The 17,245-nt window shown below is 39.3% G+C and overlaps 1 protein-coding gene across 3 annotated transcripts in view; it reads right to left on the bottom strand.

The window, feature by feature from the left end:
• Nucleotides 1-17,245, bottom strand: part of fnip1 (folliculin interacting protein 1) — a 128,952-nt gene that overhangs the window by 36,914 nt on the left and 74,793 nt on the right. For 2 of the 3 annotated variants that reach the window (XM_048543206.2, XM_048543208.2), the window contains exons 2-7: nucleotides 16,791-16,917; nucleotides 10,080-10,220; nucleotides 7,465-7,565; nucleotides 5,860-5,934; nucleotides 4,090-4,178; nucleotides 1,006-1,095 (exon numbers count right to left, since the gene is read on the bottom strand). In XM_048543206.2, coding sequence (XP_048399163.1) covers nucleotides 1,006-1,095; nucleotides 4,090-4,178; nucleotides 5,860-5,934; nucleotides 7,465-7,565; nucleotides 10,080-10,220; nucleotides 16,791-16,917 — 623 coding nt within the window. The remainder of the gene's footprint in view (nucleotides 1-1,005; nucleotides 1,096-4,089; nucleotides 4,179-5,859; nucleotides 5,935-7,464; nucleotides 7,566-10,079; nucleotides 10,221-16,790; nucleotides 16,918-17,245) is intronic. The other variant, XM_048543207.2, reaches the window with a different exon arrangement.

The raw sequence follows: 17,245 nt of genomic DNA, 5'->3' as shown, positions 1-17,245 counted from the left end.
CTCGTGGTAGAGCGAGGTACCAAGATGTCTGTGCACACGCACACTCTCTCTCTCGCTCTCAAACGCACACATATAAATCTATGTGGTAAATCATTTCATCCACGATGTTTGTTTATTTATTTGCAGATACATTCTACTTTGTTCAAAAAAAATACACAATTTGTAGTCACAGTCAGTGTGGCATCTTACAAATTCCTGCTTTTGGAATAAAACCAGCCTGATTCCGGATTAAAACTCTAAGACAGATTCTGAACAAGGCTTCACACCTACAGTTCAGTGTCTGACCAGAGATGTCACTTTCTGTACATTCCTATTGCTCTGCCCGATTGTCGTGACAGCACAGCACTGACAGTGACTTTATAAACACTTTTACTCACCATCTAACACTCTTGGTTACCTGCAGAAACCTATTACCTGACACTCAACTCACACCAGTTGTATGATCTCTTTGCCTCTATACTCCATGTCTGTTGTCCTCTGTCATTGCACCTGACAAAGCAGCTGCACTCTGAAAACTTGAGAGATTTTAAAAATAGCTGCTGGACTATAACCTGTGACTTCTGAGTTTGTCCACCCCAGTCCAACACCAGCACATTCATATTATTGAGTGGAGGTCCTTGTTCGTAGGGGCAAGGGACCTACTTTTGTATGCATGTGAACTGAATGCAAGACAAAGTGAGAAGGGGAGACAGAGGAGGCTCAGAGATGTAGAAAGAGGGAATGAGACACAGACACACACACACACACACACACACACACACACACACACACACATATATAAAACTAAACTATTTTTCTTGTGTGTAATGAATGTAGCACCATGGTATCTATTAAGTGATCAATACAACTTACGAAAATCACCTTTTAGGGACAATGGATCTATTGCCTTTTGTTTTAAGTGTTTAGATTTTTAGTAAGAATCTCATTTCCACAGCTGTAAATAGAATGCACGCCCAGCTAATGCAGACCGACACACTGTCCAGAACCCAGAGGCACTATGCAAACCTGCAAAGAAAGAAGCGCTCCGGATTAGACGGAGCGGTGCTGGCTCAGAAACACCTGGTGCCCGCCTAGGGCTGCAAAGCTGCGAAAAACCTACAGAGCAAAATTGTAACAAAAATAGAAAACAAAAACAGAAAAATGGGATTAGTAAAGCCATCAAAGCAAAAAGTTAGAATACCACATGGACTGCCATTTCAAACTAAAAACAAAAACAGAGTTAAAAAATACATCAGAATAGCATAATTTTTCGGACAAAATTTACTTTTATACATACACTTGCCCCTCCCTTTAAGTGATGGTTTGGAGACAAAACAAAAGGCTAAAACAAACGAAATTACTTTTACATTTGTAACAGAAAAAGACAAGAAATAAACTTACAGTTGAAATGAAAACAAATCTCTTTTGAAGGCTCTCTAAATACACTGACTAAAAGCAAATAAAGAGAAAAATGCAGATAATTCATGATGAAATCTGAAGTAAAGGATTCAAGGCAAGTCTGACTTGTGGAATGTGGGGATTGTATTCATTGAACAAATTTTAAAACAAAAATCCCAACAAAAATCCCTCCTGCCTATCTGCCCTAGTAGTTTCAATTTAAGTTGCCAGGTTTAACTGGAAACCATATTCTCCTTCCTCCTCCCCATCTGCTTGGGATTAAAACACAACCATAAAAGATCACGTGGATTAAGCTAGAAATCTGTGCAGTTAATTAAATGTTGTGCATAAAGCCAACGATGTTTCTCTCACTATTCTGTATCATTCACAGCTTAAAAATATTCAATCCTTTCACAGTATTTATAGTCTCCCAGTAAATAAACAGTAACAAAATTTGGAGAGAAAAGATAGAAACAGGCAAAAACAATACTTAAATTACGGCTATGTGCATCAATGTATGCCTATGGATATTGTGCTTTTACTTTTTCATCCCTCCGCTACCTCATAAGTAGAACGCATGAGGAAGTGTACTACTGATTGTATTTATCGAATCTGGTCTGTCTGCTTCTTCAAACATTCGATTAAATTAGTATTAATTTTCACTTCATATTGAATTTAAAAGTTGTGCCACAAAACCCTACAGAACCAAAGCATATCATTACACATCATCACTGACATAAGCTCACATTTTCAACCTTACACACAAAAATGGTTCTTAACTGTCGGCACGGCAACATAAGACTTAGAGAAGCAAGGCAAGCCATCCAAGATTAAGAAAGATCGTGGCTGATCTAATTGTGGTCTTAACTTCCCCCCTATGTGTCTGCTGTTCCAATACCTTCAACTCCCATGTCCAGTAAACATCTATTTAAACCTGCCTTGAATAAATGCAATGACCTAGTCTCCAGTCCTTTCTGGGGAACATAATTGTACAGGCTAATGACCCTTTGGAAAATAATTTGATCTTAAAAAGGGAGATTTCTCATTTTGGTTCCAGTCTCCCCACAAAAGGAAACATCATTCTGGGATCCACCTTATCAAGTGCTCTCAGGATCATGTATTTTCCATTAAGATTGTCTTTTATTCTTCTAAACTTCAGTGGGTATAGTCCCAAACTATTCAATCTTTATTCAGAAAATAATTAGCTCATCCTTGGAATGCATCTGAGCTGCTTCCAACATAACTGTTTGCCATTTTCAAATAATATGTCTAAAACTGTACACAGTACCAGAGACATGATCTCACCAGCACCCCGTACATCTGTAGTAGAATTTCCTGACTTGTATATTCCATTCTGCTTGTGCTGACCTTCCATTTAATCACTTTCTGCACCTTCTAACGTGTGACTCACATACCAGGATACCATGCCCCTCTGTGCCAGAGTTATACAATCGCTTACCATTTAAATAGTGCACTGATTTTGTGTTCTTCGTGTCAAAAGTGGACAAGTTCACATTTTCCCGTATTATTCTCAACCTGTTAATTTTTCGGCCACTCTCTTAAGCTCTCTATATCCCTTTGCACACTGTCTACCTTGACAGCTTACTTCCTTACTTATTTTGGGGGTCACTGGTGCCATTTTAACATGGAAATGATTGATCAAAGAAACATTCATCCACAGGCTGTTGACACCCATGCACGAAGAGCAGGCTCAGAGTGACATACAAACAACTGGAGAATACAACTTATCCACCACAGTAACCACAACCCTGATAGAAAAAAAACTGGCTCTTTTAAATTTGAAGGATAAAATTTAGGTGACCGGATGCTTTACACAGAATCACAAATTCCGAGCATAAAAATATGCCATTCAATTCATCTTGTCTGTATGTTATGTTGAGATTTAACCAGCTATGGTTAAGACACTAAGATTTAACGAGCTGAAATTGTGAAGTTAACCAGAATAAAGCACAGGTAAGCTAGGACGGCATTTCCAGAGAAGCAGCAAGATCCCTACCAACAGGACTCTGTTTATCTGAGTGGGAAGAACAGTAATCATCAGTGACAGGCCCACTTCACAAAATTCTATCAACAAGTCACATTGACCTGACAATCACCACTCCCTTGGTACACTAAAGTCCTGGTTCAGGTATCAGGCTGAACTGGATCCATACCATTACAAAGGAGGGTCGTTTTAGATCAAACGACCTCAAAACTCCTACACTCTCAGCAGACTGTAATAATTACCAGCAATTTAACAGTAGAAAAGTTTCAAGATTCAACATTTATTGGGAACTTTCAAGGAGTGGATTAGTGAACAGAATCTAAAAGGTGCATCACAGATAACCCACTAAGTAGTTGCTCCATCAGATGGAAGGGCTGACAGTTAGTCTGAAAATGATAATGGAAACATTGCCCTTGCAAATATACCAAAGTAAAAGGCACCATTGGATAATTCAACTTCAAAATTTTCAGATACGTGACATCTGCCAACACATTGGATTTACACAGGGCAACATACAACGTGTCAAACAACCCACAGTTTCAGATATCAAGTCCAGTGTTGTACGGTCTTGTTGGCTGCTAACTGCTAAGTTTAAATCCTGAAATAAAGCAAATTATTTCTGTCTTGTCTATAGGACATTTGAGGGAGAGTCAATCTGAAGTGTGAAAATTCAAAGTACCTCAAAACCAAGTCTGAGTGGAACTTACCTATAAGGCTGTTCATCAAAATATTTTGATCTGGGTAAGGTTTTGATGTAGTAGTGTCCTGATTAATACATTCCAGACTGTCTTGTAACCTTAATGAATAATTAAAAACGCACACATAAATGTTCAACATCTAGACATATCTCATCAACAGTCACAAGATAAAGCACAAAATAAGGTGAGTCATTAAAGTTACTCATTCTACTGTTTCATTTCTTCACGTAAAATGACCATTAAGTAAACACCAAGAAACTTAAATGGCACTGTATTGCTCCTTTTTTTTCATTTATGCTTCAATGTGGGAAGCAGCAATCTGGGTGTAACTCTCTCTGTAACATCATATGGTGCTATATACTGTGCACTATCGTGCAACATATGGAATCAACGATTTCTACACATATGCACTGTCAAACGGCTCAAAACAAGAAACATGAGATTATTAATAAGTATCTTTGAAACTTATAAATGATGACCTCTGCATTATTATCTTCTTCACCATTTCAGTGTGCAGGAGACTCTTGGAGAAGATCGAGTTGGGCTAGCACCCTGATGTTTTCCTATCTCTACCTTTGTCAAGGGGCATGCTGCACACCCAGATGACACCCTCCCCAGCAGTGGCAGGAGGCCAATTAAAGCCATGGCATTACAGATTAGCCAGCATTTCACCACCCCCTCCCCACCCCAAGGCCCAGCCATTTTGTTTTATAGAGAGAAAGGTCTGTAGTTCATCTGCAGAAAGAACAGTAGTACATATCAGAATGACAACATGATGTGATCCTAAAAGCAGCATAAAAAAAAACTTTACTTTCAGCACATTTATTGAAGTGAAAGATGCCTCCCTGCAGACATGTCCACCCAATATTTCTGGGTGCTGCAAATTGCCTGATGGTTCCAGCACTGGAAGCATTCCTCTATCCTGTGGCATCCTCCCTCAGCAACACTCACTATTCTCAGCCTCTGGCAACTCTGACTGGCCTCTCTGTGTCTGATGCCCACCTGCCATCTCTAAAAGCACTCACAGAGGCTCTCTCACAGACAGAGTCTTGCTTTTCCTGATATTTATTTGAACAGTCTAAATCTCAGTATACAGGATAAATTTTAAAGTTTCCACCTGAACAAAACTTGGAAAAATTACAAGCCGTGAGCAGGACAGTGCGGAATTCCAAAGCAAAACAACATGGACAAGTTGGTGGAGGAGACAGACAGGAAACTGATGAGGTTCAATGCAGGGAAGTATAAAGTGATGCACTGTGGTAAGAGGAATACTGAAAAACAACATTAAAGGTTTCAATTGTAAAGGGGGTACAGGAGCAGAGGGACTTTAGTGTACATGTGCACAGATCATTGAAGGTGATAGGACAGGTAAGACCGCAGTACGTAAAGCATGCAGTGTTTCTGGGTTTTTAATGCAGGTGTAGAATACAAGAGCAATGAGGTAATGTTGAACTTGGGATAAGAAACCTGTTGGACTCAGCTGAAGTATTACGGGCAGTTGTGGGTCCACTGGAAAGTGCAAATCAATTTACAAGTATTGTTTCAGGAAACAAAATAAAATCTCGCATCAGTACTCATTGAAAACGCATTCCTGCTTTACATTCATGTGAAAGATGCACAGCGGATTTTTTCTCCACCACCTGTTCTGCTACAAATTTTAACATTGTTTTTTCAGACAGCTTTTATGGGAAAGAGGGAAGTTCATTCTCAAAACATCTTTACATTTGGATGCATAAAATGTACTGAAAAACTTGTTTATCTAATGGAAATAGTACCCACGTGTTGAGGCTTCCAGTGACACTACCTCCAGTACGAGCTGTGAAAACTTTACTCAGCATTAGCTGAGGTGGAGACCTGGAGAGAAAATTGAGCAAGATTATTTAGAAAATAACTCAAAGTCAAAGATAGCTTTTACCTAAAAAGATGAAAATTTCCTTGAACTGTAGAAATGGCAGCACAATTTTTTTAAAAACTACATATATAAATTTTAGTCTCCATGAAGTACTCTGAATACACAAAACATTTAATTGTAAACTTAAAGCCTATTAAAGTTGAAGTACTAAAAGGCAGTGTGAATTACGCTCAACATTTTGGTATGCAAGAATGTGTGCAATTTTAAGAACAGTTAAGTATTTGTATTATTGCCTCAATTTCTAAATCTTATAGGTGGAAAGTAAAGGACTCAAAATTTCTCAAAAGCTGTAGGAAAGCAGAGAGAACGTCACCAACCTGCTCCCTACTTGCCCAAAAGGGAGAAAAAGGGAGAACTCAAATTTCAGATTAAACCTGCTGAGTTTCTGTTCACTTTGCAAATCCCTCTAATTTCCAGAGATAGAGTTGGAACCGATACTGAGTCGAGAGCGGTGGTCATGTTTGGGAGAGGTTTCGGGCAAATGTAGGAAATTCCATTCATACGTTCCACCCCTGCCAGTTGAAAAGGGGTTGCAAAGCCTTCATAGGGTAAAGCAGACCTATCCCAAAGACTGTCAATTGTTTTCCTAAAGACAGCACTTTGTTTCATCAGGAATATGGACAAAGTTTCTTTTTGGGCCTTAACAGGGTTGCTCCTCATTGCCAGAGTGAATAGCACCACTCCAATAGATCTCCTGAAGGAAATCCCTTCTAAGCATACCTGGTGCAATGTACCCAGCACAGTTAAACCTCGACACAACCTTTGCAATTTGGGAAGGTTTTGGGGTGGCACATGGGACAGGCAGAGGTTTTACTTTACTTCTAATATTTAAGTGGCACAATATCCTCTGTAAGGTTATCCTTAAAATGATATGGGGACATGTGAAGTGATGGAGATGCCTAGGATGAATTTTCTCTGAAATCACATTCAGGGTGTGCTGTAGGGATAAGTGGAAGTCACAAAAGAAAATCTATCAGAGCGTAGGTATTTTAAATCAGCCTGCTCAGACACATCATGACGCACAAATGGAGCAGATGGTATGTGAATTCAGGCTTTCTGACCAAGAGGTGAGGTCACTACTACTTTACCACAGGAGCCCCCATGTACATCGAATATGTCTGACTGGTAATCTCTAAATCAACAAATCTGAAACATGGTAACAAGAATCAGCTGAGAACCATCAGCTGGAATATACAAATCTTCAATAGTATGAATGAAGGGGCAAATGAAAGTGGATATATGTCCTTTATGAAGCCATTTAAATAATCCTAACATGTCATAAAATCGACTCAACTGCAAACATAAGACAAAAACAAAAAAAAACACCTTTGGCTGAGCCAGGTTTTTCTACTTGATAATCCATCCAGAATTTAATTTTCTTCTTTGAACGTAAAAAAGCTTTAAAAGCTGACAGTGCAAGTTGGTTAAATAACAAAGATGTTGCAACGTGTTAGAATGCAAAGTCTTCTAACCGTATCTGGTGGATTTTTAATGTGGAACCTTTGTAGCTCATTGCCACAGACCCAAACATCATTTCACCAAGCATGTTGGCATCAGAGGACGGCCGAGAATTCTGGAAAGGAACAAAAATAAATATCCTGTTATTGATTTGAAGATGTCTTAAAAACACAGAGACTACTGTCTAATTATTATATTAGGACTACATGTACTCGGTCATGTAAATCTAAATAATGTGCAATTTTAAAAGTCTCATTCTAGGAAACGAAAACACATTTTAACAGATTGATTTAATTTATAAGTAAATTTTCGACCACTTCAATCTTCACAAAAAAAAAGAAATTGTAGCACATCACAAGGAATAGGGAAAAAAAATCAACCATTAATATATATGGCTGAAACTCCAAGTACCACATTGTTTTATAATAATTGTGGACTGAGTCAGAGTTGTTAATGGGCATGGGTGAGAGAGTGCAGGACACAGACTTAGGAGGAAGAGGGGAAGCGTGAGAAACAGACATAGACAGACAGAGAAATGTGCAGCTCTTCCCATGGTTAGGAGCAGTCTCTCTATATTCTATAGTCAAGACTCACTATAAGCCCAAAGACAGGCAGTTTATTTTTCCTGCAACAGTTACAAGTTGGGAACTTTTAAAATAAGTCAGAGATTTTTTTAAATTAGGAATCCAGCCATGTCATGTCTCTTAACAACCAGAAAAAGACAACTGAAGCCTTTTGCTGGCCAGAAGAGTCATTAGGACCATTTCAACAACAGCACCTAGGAACAAAGGCTACTGAACTATCTTTCCGATCTAATTACTTGCAATAAATAGGAATTCTTAGTGCAGAAAGCTGGACTGTGCTTTCGAATCGACCTGGATCTGAAAAGAGTTAGATTGGGGAATGTTACACTTTTTAAAAATCTTTAACTTTCATGATGACTCGGGGACTTGATTTCCAATGTGGTATCCCAGGGACTCATAAAACGTCAGCGTGCACTACGTTCCAAATATTGCAGAAATATCACATGTTGACAGTTTGTTGACTCACGCATTGTACAAAAAACACTAGTGCTTCCTCCCAAAACAAGTCAATATCTTTGGAAATCAGTTGTAAGGAATACCAAGTCATGTAGACTGCTACTGATCAAGAGAAGTGAACTCCATGCACTCTTGACACACACAGGTCATCAAGTGGATCACAGTGATTAGCTTTACTTGTGGGGATTAAGCAGGGAGGGAGGAGGAGGAAAGAGAGAAAAATAAGTACATAGGACCTAAAAGCTAATAATCCCGGTTCTGAATCGAAATGCTAAATGCAGGTATAAGCTTTTCTCTCCTTATCCAAAAGGAAAGTTTTCTATTCGCTGACGAAAAGTAGATATATTCATACACTTTCACCTCATGTACTCTGCAGCCCCAGTCCACATATTCACACACACACACACACACACACACACACACACACACACACACACACACACACACACACACACACACGTCATTATCTTACAGTTTTGCAGGTTTTGTATCAGCACATCAGTCTCTCTCTTCCAGTCTGGAAGCAGCTTCATCTCAGTAATTAGCTGCTTTTGATATGCATAGATTACCAGTGCATTCTAGTTGTCTAGAAAACTTGTTTATATTTTATAATTTTCTAACACCTGTTACAAGTTTTAATGTCAAGGCTAGTTTCTCCATAACTAGCACCAGTGTACCAAAAAACACCAGACTGATTAAAAATAAATTGCTAAATTCCCATTCCCATTTAAAATTTCAATTTGAGAACACATGTCCGAAGAGACGCTTCAAATATTCATTGCATTGTGCCAGATGTGTTACAAGGGGTAGCATTACAGGCATTTATTTTTTTACAATATAGCCCTAATTACAATACTTCGCACCAACCCAAGGAAAATTTCACTCACGATACGGTCAACATTAGTATCGTCTAAATTATGATCTACAACTTTATGATGTTTCTGTAATATTCAAATCAACAGTTTCTAATTTCATGTTGGAACAGATGAAAGCAACTAGATGTCGTAGTGGTTTAAAATGCTAGCTACCTTGAGATATGCCAATGAAATTTCTTAGGCTATCCGAATTTCTGGCACTTAAATGCCATCAAGTTAACTTGACCAGTCATTGCCAAGTATCAAAAGTTATTAGCAAGGATTGTTTTTATCAAAAGCGATGTCTGGTGAGTGAACCATGAGAGGGGTTGCTTTCTCCAGTTCCCATAGGCCCATTTATCAATAGAAATTAATTACCAACATTATAAACGGAGTAATAAAGCTTAAAATGTCATCATTCCGGATACAAATGATAGGAGAACACTGATGGTGTATTGAGAAATATTTTTCACAATTCAAGTAGATAAAATTTCAAAGCTTCAAATATCCAACAGGATGCTCAGCTGCAATTTTAGTTGACACATCCATGATAGTTTAAGTTGAATGAGATAACATGTCTAAAAAAAAACTTTTAGCCAGCCTCCAAAAGGACATCTTACAATGATTCATGAATTAAAATTCACTCAATAGAAATTTCAGGTCACGATCCTCAAAAGGATTAGTTTCAGGGAGACTTAAATGACACAGTCAAAAGTGCATATATTCGAGCCTTACCTGGCATTTCGAAGATTGATCTTTAGCATTTGGAGCTGATGAAGAAGAAGAAGACAGGCTGTCTGAAGAGCTGGTATATGTATTGCATTTTGTATGACAGCATTTCTCAAGAATCTTCACTTGGATATCATTGCATACTTTCTGCAAATAGAAAGATTGTAAAGGTTAGCAAAGGTCATTTGGGAAAAAAAGCAGCAAATGGTAGAAAGGGAAGACAATTACAAAGTATTATGTCAGAAGGCACAGATTGAAGGTGACTGGAGAAGGAACGGTTTTGCACTACTTAGAGAAAACAGTGTGGAAATAAGAAGAGCAGAGAAGTGGAACTACTGAATTGCATTTTTTTTTAAGAAAGACACAGCAAAACCAATGGACCAAATGATCTCCTCCTGTGCTGAAGAAACAGAATCCTAGATATTTTTTAATTAACCTGTTTAGCAATGTTGAGACTCCAACAGAACTGACAGGACTCGAACCTGGGTCTTCTGGCTCAAAAGTAAGAACACTACCATTGTGCCATCAGACCCTAGAATCATAATTCTATGATGATCTATCATGTGTAAATGACAATAGTATACAACCTGCATTTGATACTTTAAAAGTAACACTGAATGAACAAAATGTCAGAAGATCGCATGGCCCAGTGTGTGCCCTGCCATTCACTAGCGTTAAGGTCGATGATGGTTGTCAACTCCACTTTTCTTTCCACTCCCCATATCCCTCGGTTCCCAGAGAAACCAGAGCAATCAGCCAATCTCTGCATTAAATAAACCGAATGATGGTATATCCACAATTCTCTGGAGGTAGATAATTCCAAAAATTCTCAACAGTAAGTAAAGCAATCTCCACAATGATTGACCAGGGAAATCAGGGACAGCACAAAAACAAAAGAGAGCACAAATTTTGGAGATTAGTGAGAAGCCAAAGGATTGGGAAGCCTTTAAAAACTAACACAGGGCAACTTAAATAAAAGGAATAGAAGAGAAGATGAATAGAACAGTAAGCTAGTGAGTAATATAAAAGAATTGGTCACTGGCAAGATTTTTGAGAGTCCATTATTAAAGGACGAGATTGACTACTAGGAAGTGCATATAAAACAGGGCTGAGTCAGCACAGCTTCCTCAAAGGCAGGCCATGCCTGACAAATCTGCTAGGGTTGGACCAAGGTGAGCCAGTGGACATAAATGATCTGGATTTCCAGAGGTCCTTCACAAGGTGCAACACAGAACGCTGCTAAGTAAGATCAGAGACCATGGTGATAAGGGCAAGGTATTGGAATGGATAGAAGATTGACTGATTGGGAAACGGCAGAGAGTACATATAAAAGGGTATTTTTCAGGACGGCAGCCAATGACTAGTGGAATTTCACTGAGTCAGTGTTGGGACTACAACCATTCGTATTCCACATTAATGATCTGGACAAAACAAACTGACAGCAATGTGGCTAAGTATGCAATTGGTACAGAGATAGGTGCAGGGACAAGTAGCATTGAGGAAGCAGGGACACTGCAGAAGGACCTGGACAGGATAGGTGTGGGCAAAGAAGTGGCAGTTGGAATACAATGCTGGACAATGTGAGCCTAGGAAGAATGTCAGTGCAGGCTATTTCCTAAATGAGGAAAGTCTTCGGAAATCTGAAGTTCAAATGGGTCTTGGGAGTCCTAGTTCAGGTTCTCTGACTGTTAAGTTAGAGGTTCAGTTGGCTGTTAGGAAGCCAAATGCAATGTTAACATTCATTTAAAGAGGGCTCGAATACAGAGCAAAAATGTACCGCTGAGACTGTGTAAGAATCAGGCTCATCTGGAATATTATGAGCAGGTTTGGGCCCTGTATCTCGGGAAGGGTATGCTGACATTGGAGGGGACACACAGGAGGTTTACAAGAACCCAGGGGATGAAGGACTTGTCATATGGCATGCAGTGGAGGACTCTGGGTCTGTACTCAATGGCATTTAAAAAGATGAGAGGGGGACCTCATGGGGATCAACGAGTGACCTTAGAGATTTATAAAATCATGAGGGGCATAGCAAAGGTCTCTTCCCTAAGACGGGCGAGTTCAAAACTAGGGGGCATATTTTTAAGGTGAGAGAAGAAAGATTCCATAAGAACATGACATAACAAGGTGTACAAATGGATGAACACCGCAGGCCAAGCAGCATCAGGAGCAGGAAGGCTGACATTTTGGGCCTAGACCCTTCATCAGAAAATTTTCAGAAGAGGGGTCTAGGCCTGAAACGTCAGCCTTCCTGCTCCTCTGATGCTGCTTGGCCTGCTGTGTTCATCCAGCTCTACACCTTGTTATCTCAGATACTCCAGCATCTGCAGTTCCTACTATTTCTAAAAGAACATGATGGGCAACTTTTTTCTTTTTACACAGTGTGGTTCGAGTGTAGAATGGAGTGCCAGAGGAGGTGCTGGATGCAGATACAGTTACAACATTTAAAAGATATTTGGATAAGTACATGAATAGAAAAGTTTTGGAGAGATACAGGCTAAACGCAGGCAAGTGGGACTACGTTAGTTTGGGAACATGATCAGCATGAACTACTTGGACCAAAGGGTCTGTTTCCATACCTAGTGTCTCGATGACTTTATAAATACAGAGAACCTGGATAGAGTGGCCGTGGAAATGATGTTTCCACCAGTCGGAGAGACTAGGACCCAAAGCCACAGCCTCAAATTGAAGGGACTGTCCTTTAGAACAAAGATAAGGGGTGTTTCTTCAGCCAGAGGATGGTGAATCGATGGAACCCATTTCTGTAGAAGGCCGTTGAAGCCAAATCATTGAGTGTATACAAAACAGAGATACTTAGGTTCTTGATTAGTATGGAGATCAAGGGTGTCTGGGAGAGGGCAGGAGAATGGGGGGAGTTAAGAAACACATCCATGATCAAATGGCAGAGCAGATTCGATGGACCGAATGGCCTAATTCTGCTCTTATGTCATGGTCTATGGTTGACCGTCAATCCCACATGATCACACCCTTCTCCACGCTTTATCCTGAAACTTTGCTCCCTCATTCTAGATTGCTTCGCCATGTAAATAACTTTTTTTTGTACCTACCCTGTCAAGCCCCTTCAAGTTCTTGAACGTTTCAATGAAATCACATACGATTCTAAATTCCTTGTGACACTCATTCACACTACTTACCATGTCAGTGATCACTGTGTATTCAATAACTTGCAATATATTGCACTCTATTATACTGAGTAAGGGATTAATACTGCATAGTAAACAGTTGAGGCCTGGTATAGATTATTATGGGACATCATCAGTTACTTGCTTCCAATTTGAGTATCTACCTATTATCCCCACTTTGTCTTCTAAGATTAAACCTATTTCCTCACCTGGTCAATAATGTGACTTCAGAATAATTTTGGCTATTTGTCTCTTACACAGAACCTTGTTGAATGCCTTCTGAAACTCCACATAAATGACATCACAGATATCCCTTTGTGGTACTTCCTTAAAAATAAACTTAAGTTTATATGAAGTGACCTACTTTTTTTAAAAAAGATCAATTGACATTGAGCTATTGGAGAGGGCCAATATTTTTTTTAAAATCACATGCACCCTCGGTCCTAAGTTTTAAGCACAAACAACTTGCCTGCGACAATTATGAGATAAATAATTTTCTAGATTTTATCACTGTTCTTAAATAATGGATAAACTTTAAATCTAAAATTGAGACCACTTCCAAATATTATGGCTGAATATCAATAATTTCCTCAACTTGCATAACATTTTCAGAATTTGTCATTCTCTGGTGCCACAATTTATTCGAAAACTATTTCCTCCTTATACTTCATTTGGTTTTAGTTTTTTGATTAACCATTAGATTCCCAGGAATCAAGCTCCTCTTCCTGCTATGAAGGCTGACATGACTAAAAAAGTCATTATCCTACAAATGCATTGTTTTTAAAAAGGGTTCACATTACATGAGAGTATCTAAGATAATAAAATGTGAGGCTGGATGAACACAGCAGGCCAAGCAGCATCTCAGGAGCACAAAAGGTTTTGAGCTTTTGTGCTCCTGAGATGCTGCTTGGCCTGCTGTGTTCATCCAGCCTCACATTTTATTATCTTGGAATTCTCCAGCATCTGCAGTTCCCATTATCACATGAGAGTATCTACTTCACTTTGAAGAATTGTTAAAAATGAATGCTAGTTTTGATACATCTCACACTTTGTGGTTCATTTCAGAACATTAGCATTTTTCCTTCCATTATAGAGCCCAATGGAGTCAGGGTCATTAATTACTTATAAGGCAGAGTTAGATTATTACCTAACAAGTAAGTCAATGTTAGTGGAGATAGGTGGGAATATGGGGTTGAGGCCATGTCAGATCAGCAATGATCTTGCTGAATGATGGAGGCAACTAGGAAGGCCACACAGCTGAACCCTATTCCTAATTCATATGTTTGTACGTGTTTTCTAAACTGCATCAGCAAGCACAGTTCAACAAAAAAGTAACTCATTCGCTGGGACATGCTTGTGAAGACCATGTAATGTTCATCCTAAATGCAAATTCCCTTTTTATCCCTCTTATTTCTGGCCACTCACTGAACATCATTTCAACTCCTAGCCAATAAATTGATCCCAGCATTACCAATACACTGAGAAACAGAGATTACACCTCTTTACACAAGTATCTCACCACCATCCTATAGTCCATTATAAAAACTAACTGAAAGTGAAGCTGCCATTGCTAGCCTTATTCTAAAAGCTTAAAGCCACTCTATTCCAACAAATCCTTGGTTAAGATGATGGAAATGGAATGCAGACAATTTGGCAGAGGCAAATTGCAAAGGCAATGATACATTGGTAATATCACTGAATTAGTATTCCAAACTCCAGGTTATTCTTCTGGGGACATGTTCAAATCCCACAAGGGCAAGTGGTGGAGTGTGAAGTTAGTACTCAGTAAAAATCAGGAATGGCGACCACATAAGCACTGTTGTTGTTCCATGCAAGTATATTTGGTTCACTAATGCCTTTTAGGGAAGGAAATCTGCCACCCCTAAACCAGTCTAGCCTACGTGACTCCTGACCTGTATGGCTTAGAAGGGGTGGATGCTGGGAAGTTGTTTCCGTTATGCGGGGAGACTAGGACCCGCAGACACAGCCTTAAAATTAGAGCGGGTAAATTTTAAACGGAAATAAGACGACATTTCTTCAGCCAGAGAGTGGTGGGCTTGTGGAATTCATTGCCACACAGTGCAGTGGAGGCCGGAACGTTATATGACTTCAAGGCAGAGATCGACAAATTCTTGATCTCACAAGGAATTAAGGGCTACGGGGAGAGCGCAGAGAAGTGGTATTGAAACGCCCATCAGCCATGATTTAAATGGCGGAGTGGACTTGATGGGCCAAATGGCCTTACTTCCACTCCTGTGTCTTATGGTCTTATGGACCCACAGCAACATGGCTGACTCTTAGCTGCCCTCTGAACAATTAGGGACCAGCAACAAATGTTGATTCAGTCAACAACACCCACATCTCAAGTACGAATAAAAACCAAAGACAATGCCTAACAACTCTACCCTCAAAACCAAACGTAATTGGCTTTCTGACAACCAATCCTTTAATGTGACCACTCCATTCAGCCTTTCCATTTTTACGCCTACCCTGAACATGTTAAAAAATGGGTCCAGCCCAGGATCACACATTCCACTGTCCTGACTGCACCCGCTTTTCCTTTCTACTCTTCTCATCTCTCCCTGTTCCACGACTCTCTACCCCATGCAATTTCAGATATCTTATTATAGGACTTAACAACGCTTACCATGTTACGAAATCTCACATACAGGACAAAAACAGAATGCGGAAATTAAAAAACATCCAATCAGCTCTGCAAGACTCCCATTGGGGGCATCTATGCTGAAGAATACACAGTCATAATTTTCTAGATATAATTGTGTCTACACTAGTTTGAATTTATGCCTTTCATGACTGTAGAATACCCAAAGCATCTGAAAATGGTCACTGACCTAAAATATTAATTGCCTATCATGTACAGTGTTTCCATAATTTTTTATTTTCAATTCAAAATTTCTAATATCCATAGCATTTTGCTTATGCACACAGAATGGTTCCCGATACATCAGAAATAATGTATTATGCTGAAATTCCCAAATCACGAGCATAAGAGGCCATAATTTTGAATGATCTTCTCATAGTGGTATCATGACATAATGCATGTTTCTTCCCAATGGGCTCATCATCATCAATGCAAAGAGCTTATCCCATAAAGGACATAAATATCTGGAGCAGTGGTCACACCTAAAATCAATTCTCCTCTAAGGCTGACCAGAAGCAAGCATCAACAAATGCATAAATTGGGCATATTTGGCAATGTTTTCTACATCTCTACATTCAGTTGAATGCCTGACTTCCACACTGCTCCCAAAACTTTTTTAAAAAACCCTCTTTGCAGTCATAAGTGGCTAGACCTGGGGCATATAACATTTCTAATAGGAGACAAATGTTTAAAATTTCTGGACTACCTTCTGTTGCCAGGAATATATTTTTTTTTTAAAAATGCAGCACCACATGTAATAAGATAAATGCTACACCTCTTTCATCCTCTCCTACCCACTGGACCTACAGACCTGGAAATAGGTCAAGACAAATGAACCAAATAAAGTGATAAATTTTCACATGTACAGATCAGCCTTAACAAATAGCCATGTGGAAAAAAAAATTAACTTACTGAGGTTGCTGTTTCCTCGGTTTTCTTTGCTGCTTTAGAGTCAAACAGAACATTCCTCCCTCGCCGTTCACAATCTTGGTAGACAATAAGTCTTATCTGGGTGGGACTGAACTCTGGAGCTGGCCAACTTGAAACAAAAAAAAGTGACACAGTGAACAATAATTCCAAACAAAACAAAAACGTCCACCCACAAGCCATTCATCTGGGCAATAATCCAATCTCTGCTGAAGAGGATAACATCTCAGATCTCTTAATTTGGATTCTGGCTCTTGAGGCTACAAATGAAGAGGAGGGGAATGAATGAGAAAAGGGGAAAAAAAACAGTAAAGTCACAGGGGTGGGGAGAGGTCAGGTGGGGTTCGTAGGAGCTGGGCGATAGGAGAGACTGATTTTATGGTAATGCTTTGCATGAAACTTGAAACACTTATTCAGCACAATAACAATGACTTTCTTGT

The sequence above is a fragment of the Stegostoma tigrinum genome, chromosome 13 (assembly GCF_030684315.1).
Source record: "Stegostoma tigrinum isolate sSteTig4 chromosome 13, sSteTig4.hap1, whole genome shotgun sequence".
NCBI classification, from domain to species: Eukaryota; Metazoa; Chordata; class Chondrichthyes; order Orectolobiformes; family Stegostomatidae; genus Stegostoma; species Stegostoma tigrinum.
The sequence above is the reverse complement of the archived record's forward strand: the minus strand, read 5'-3'. Positions and strand labels throughout refer to the sequence as shown.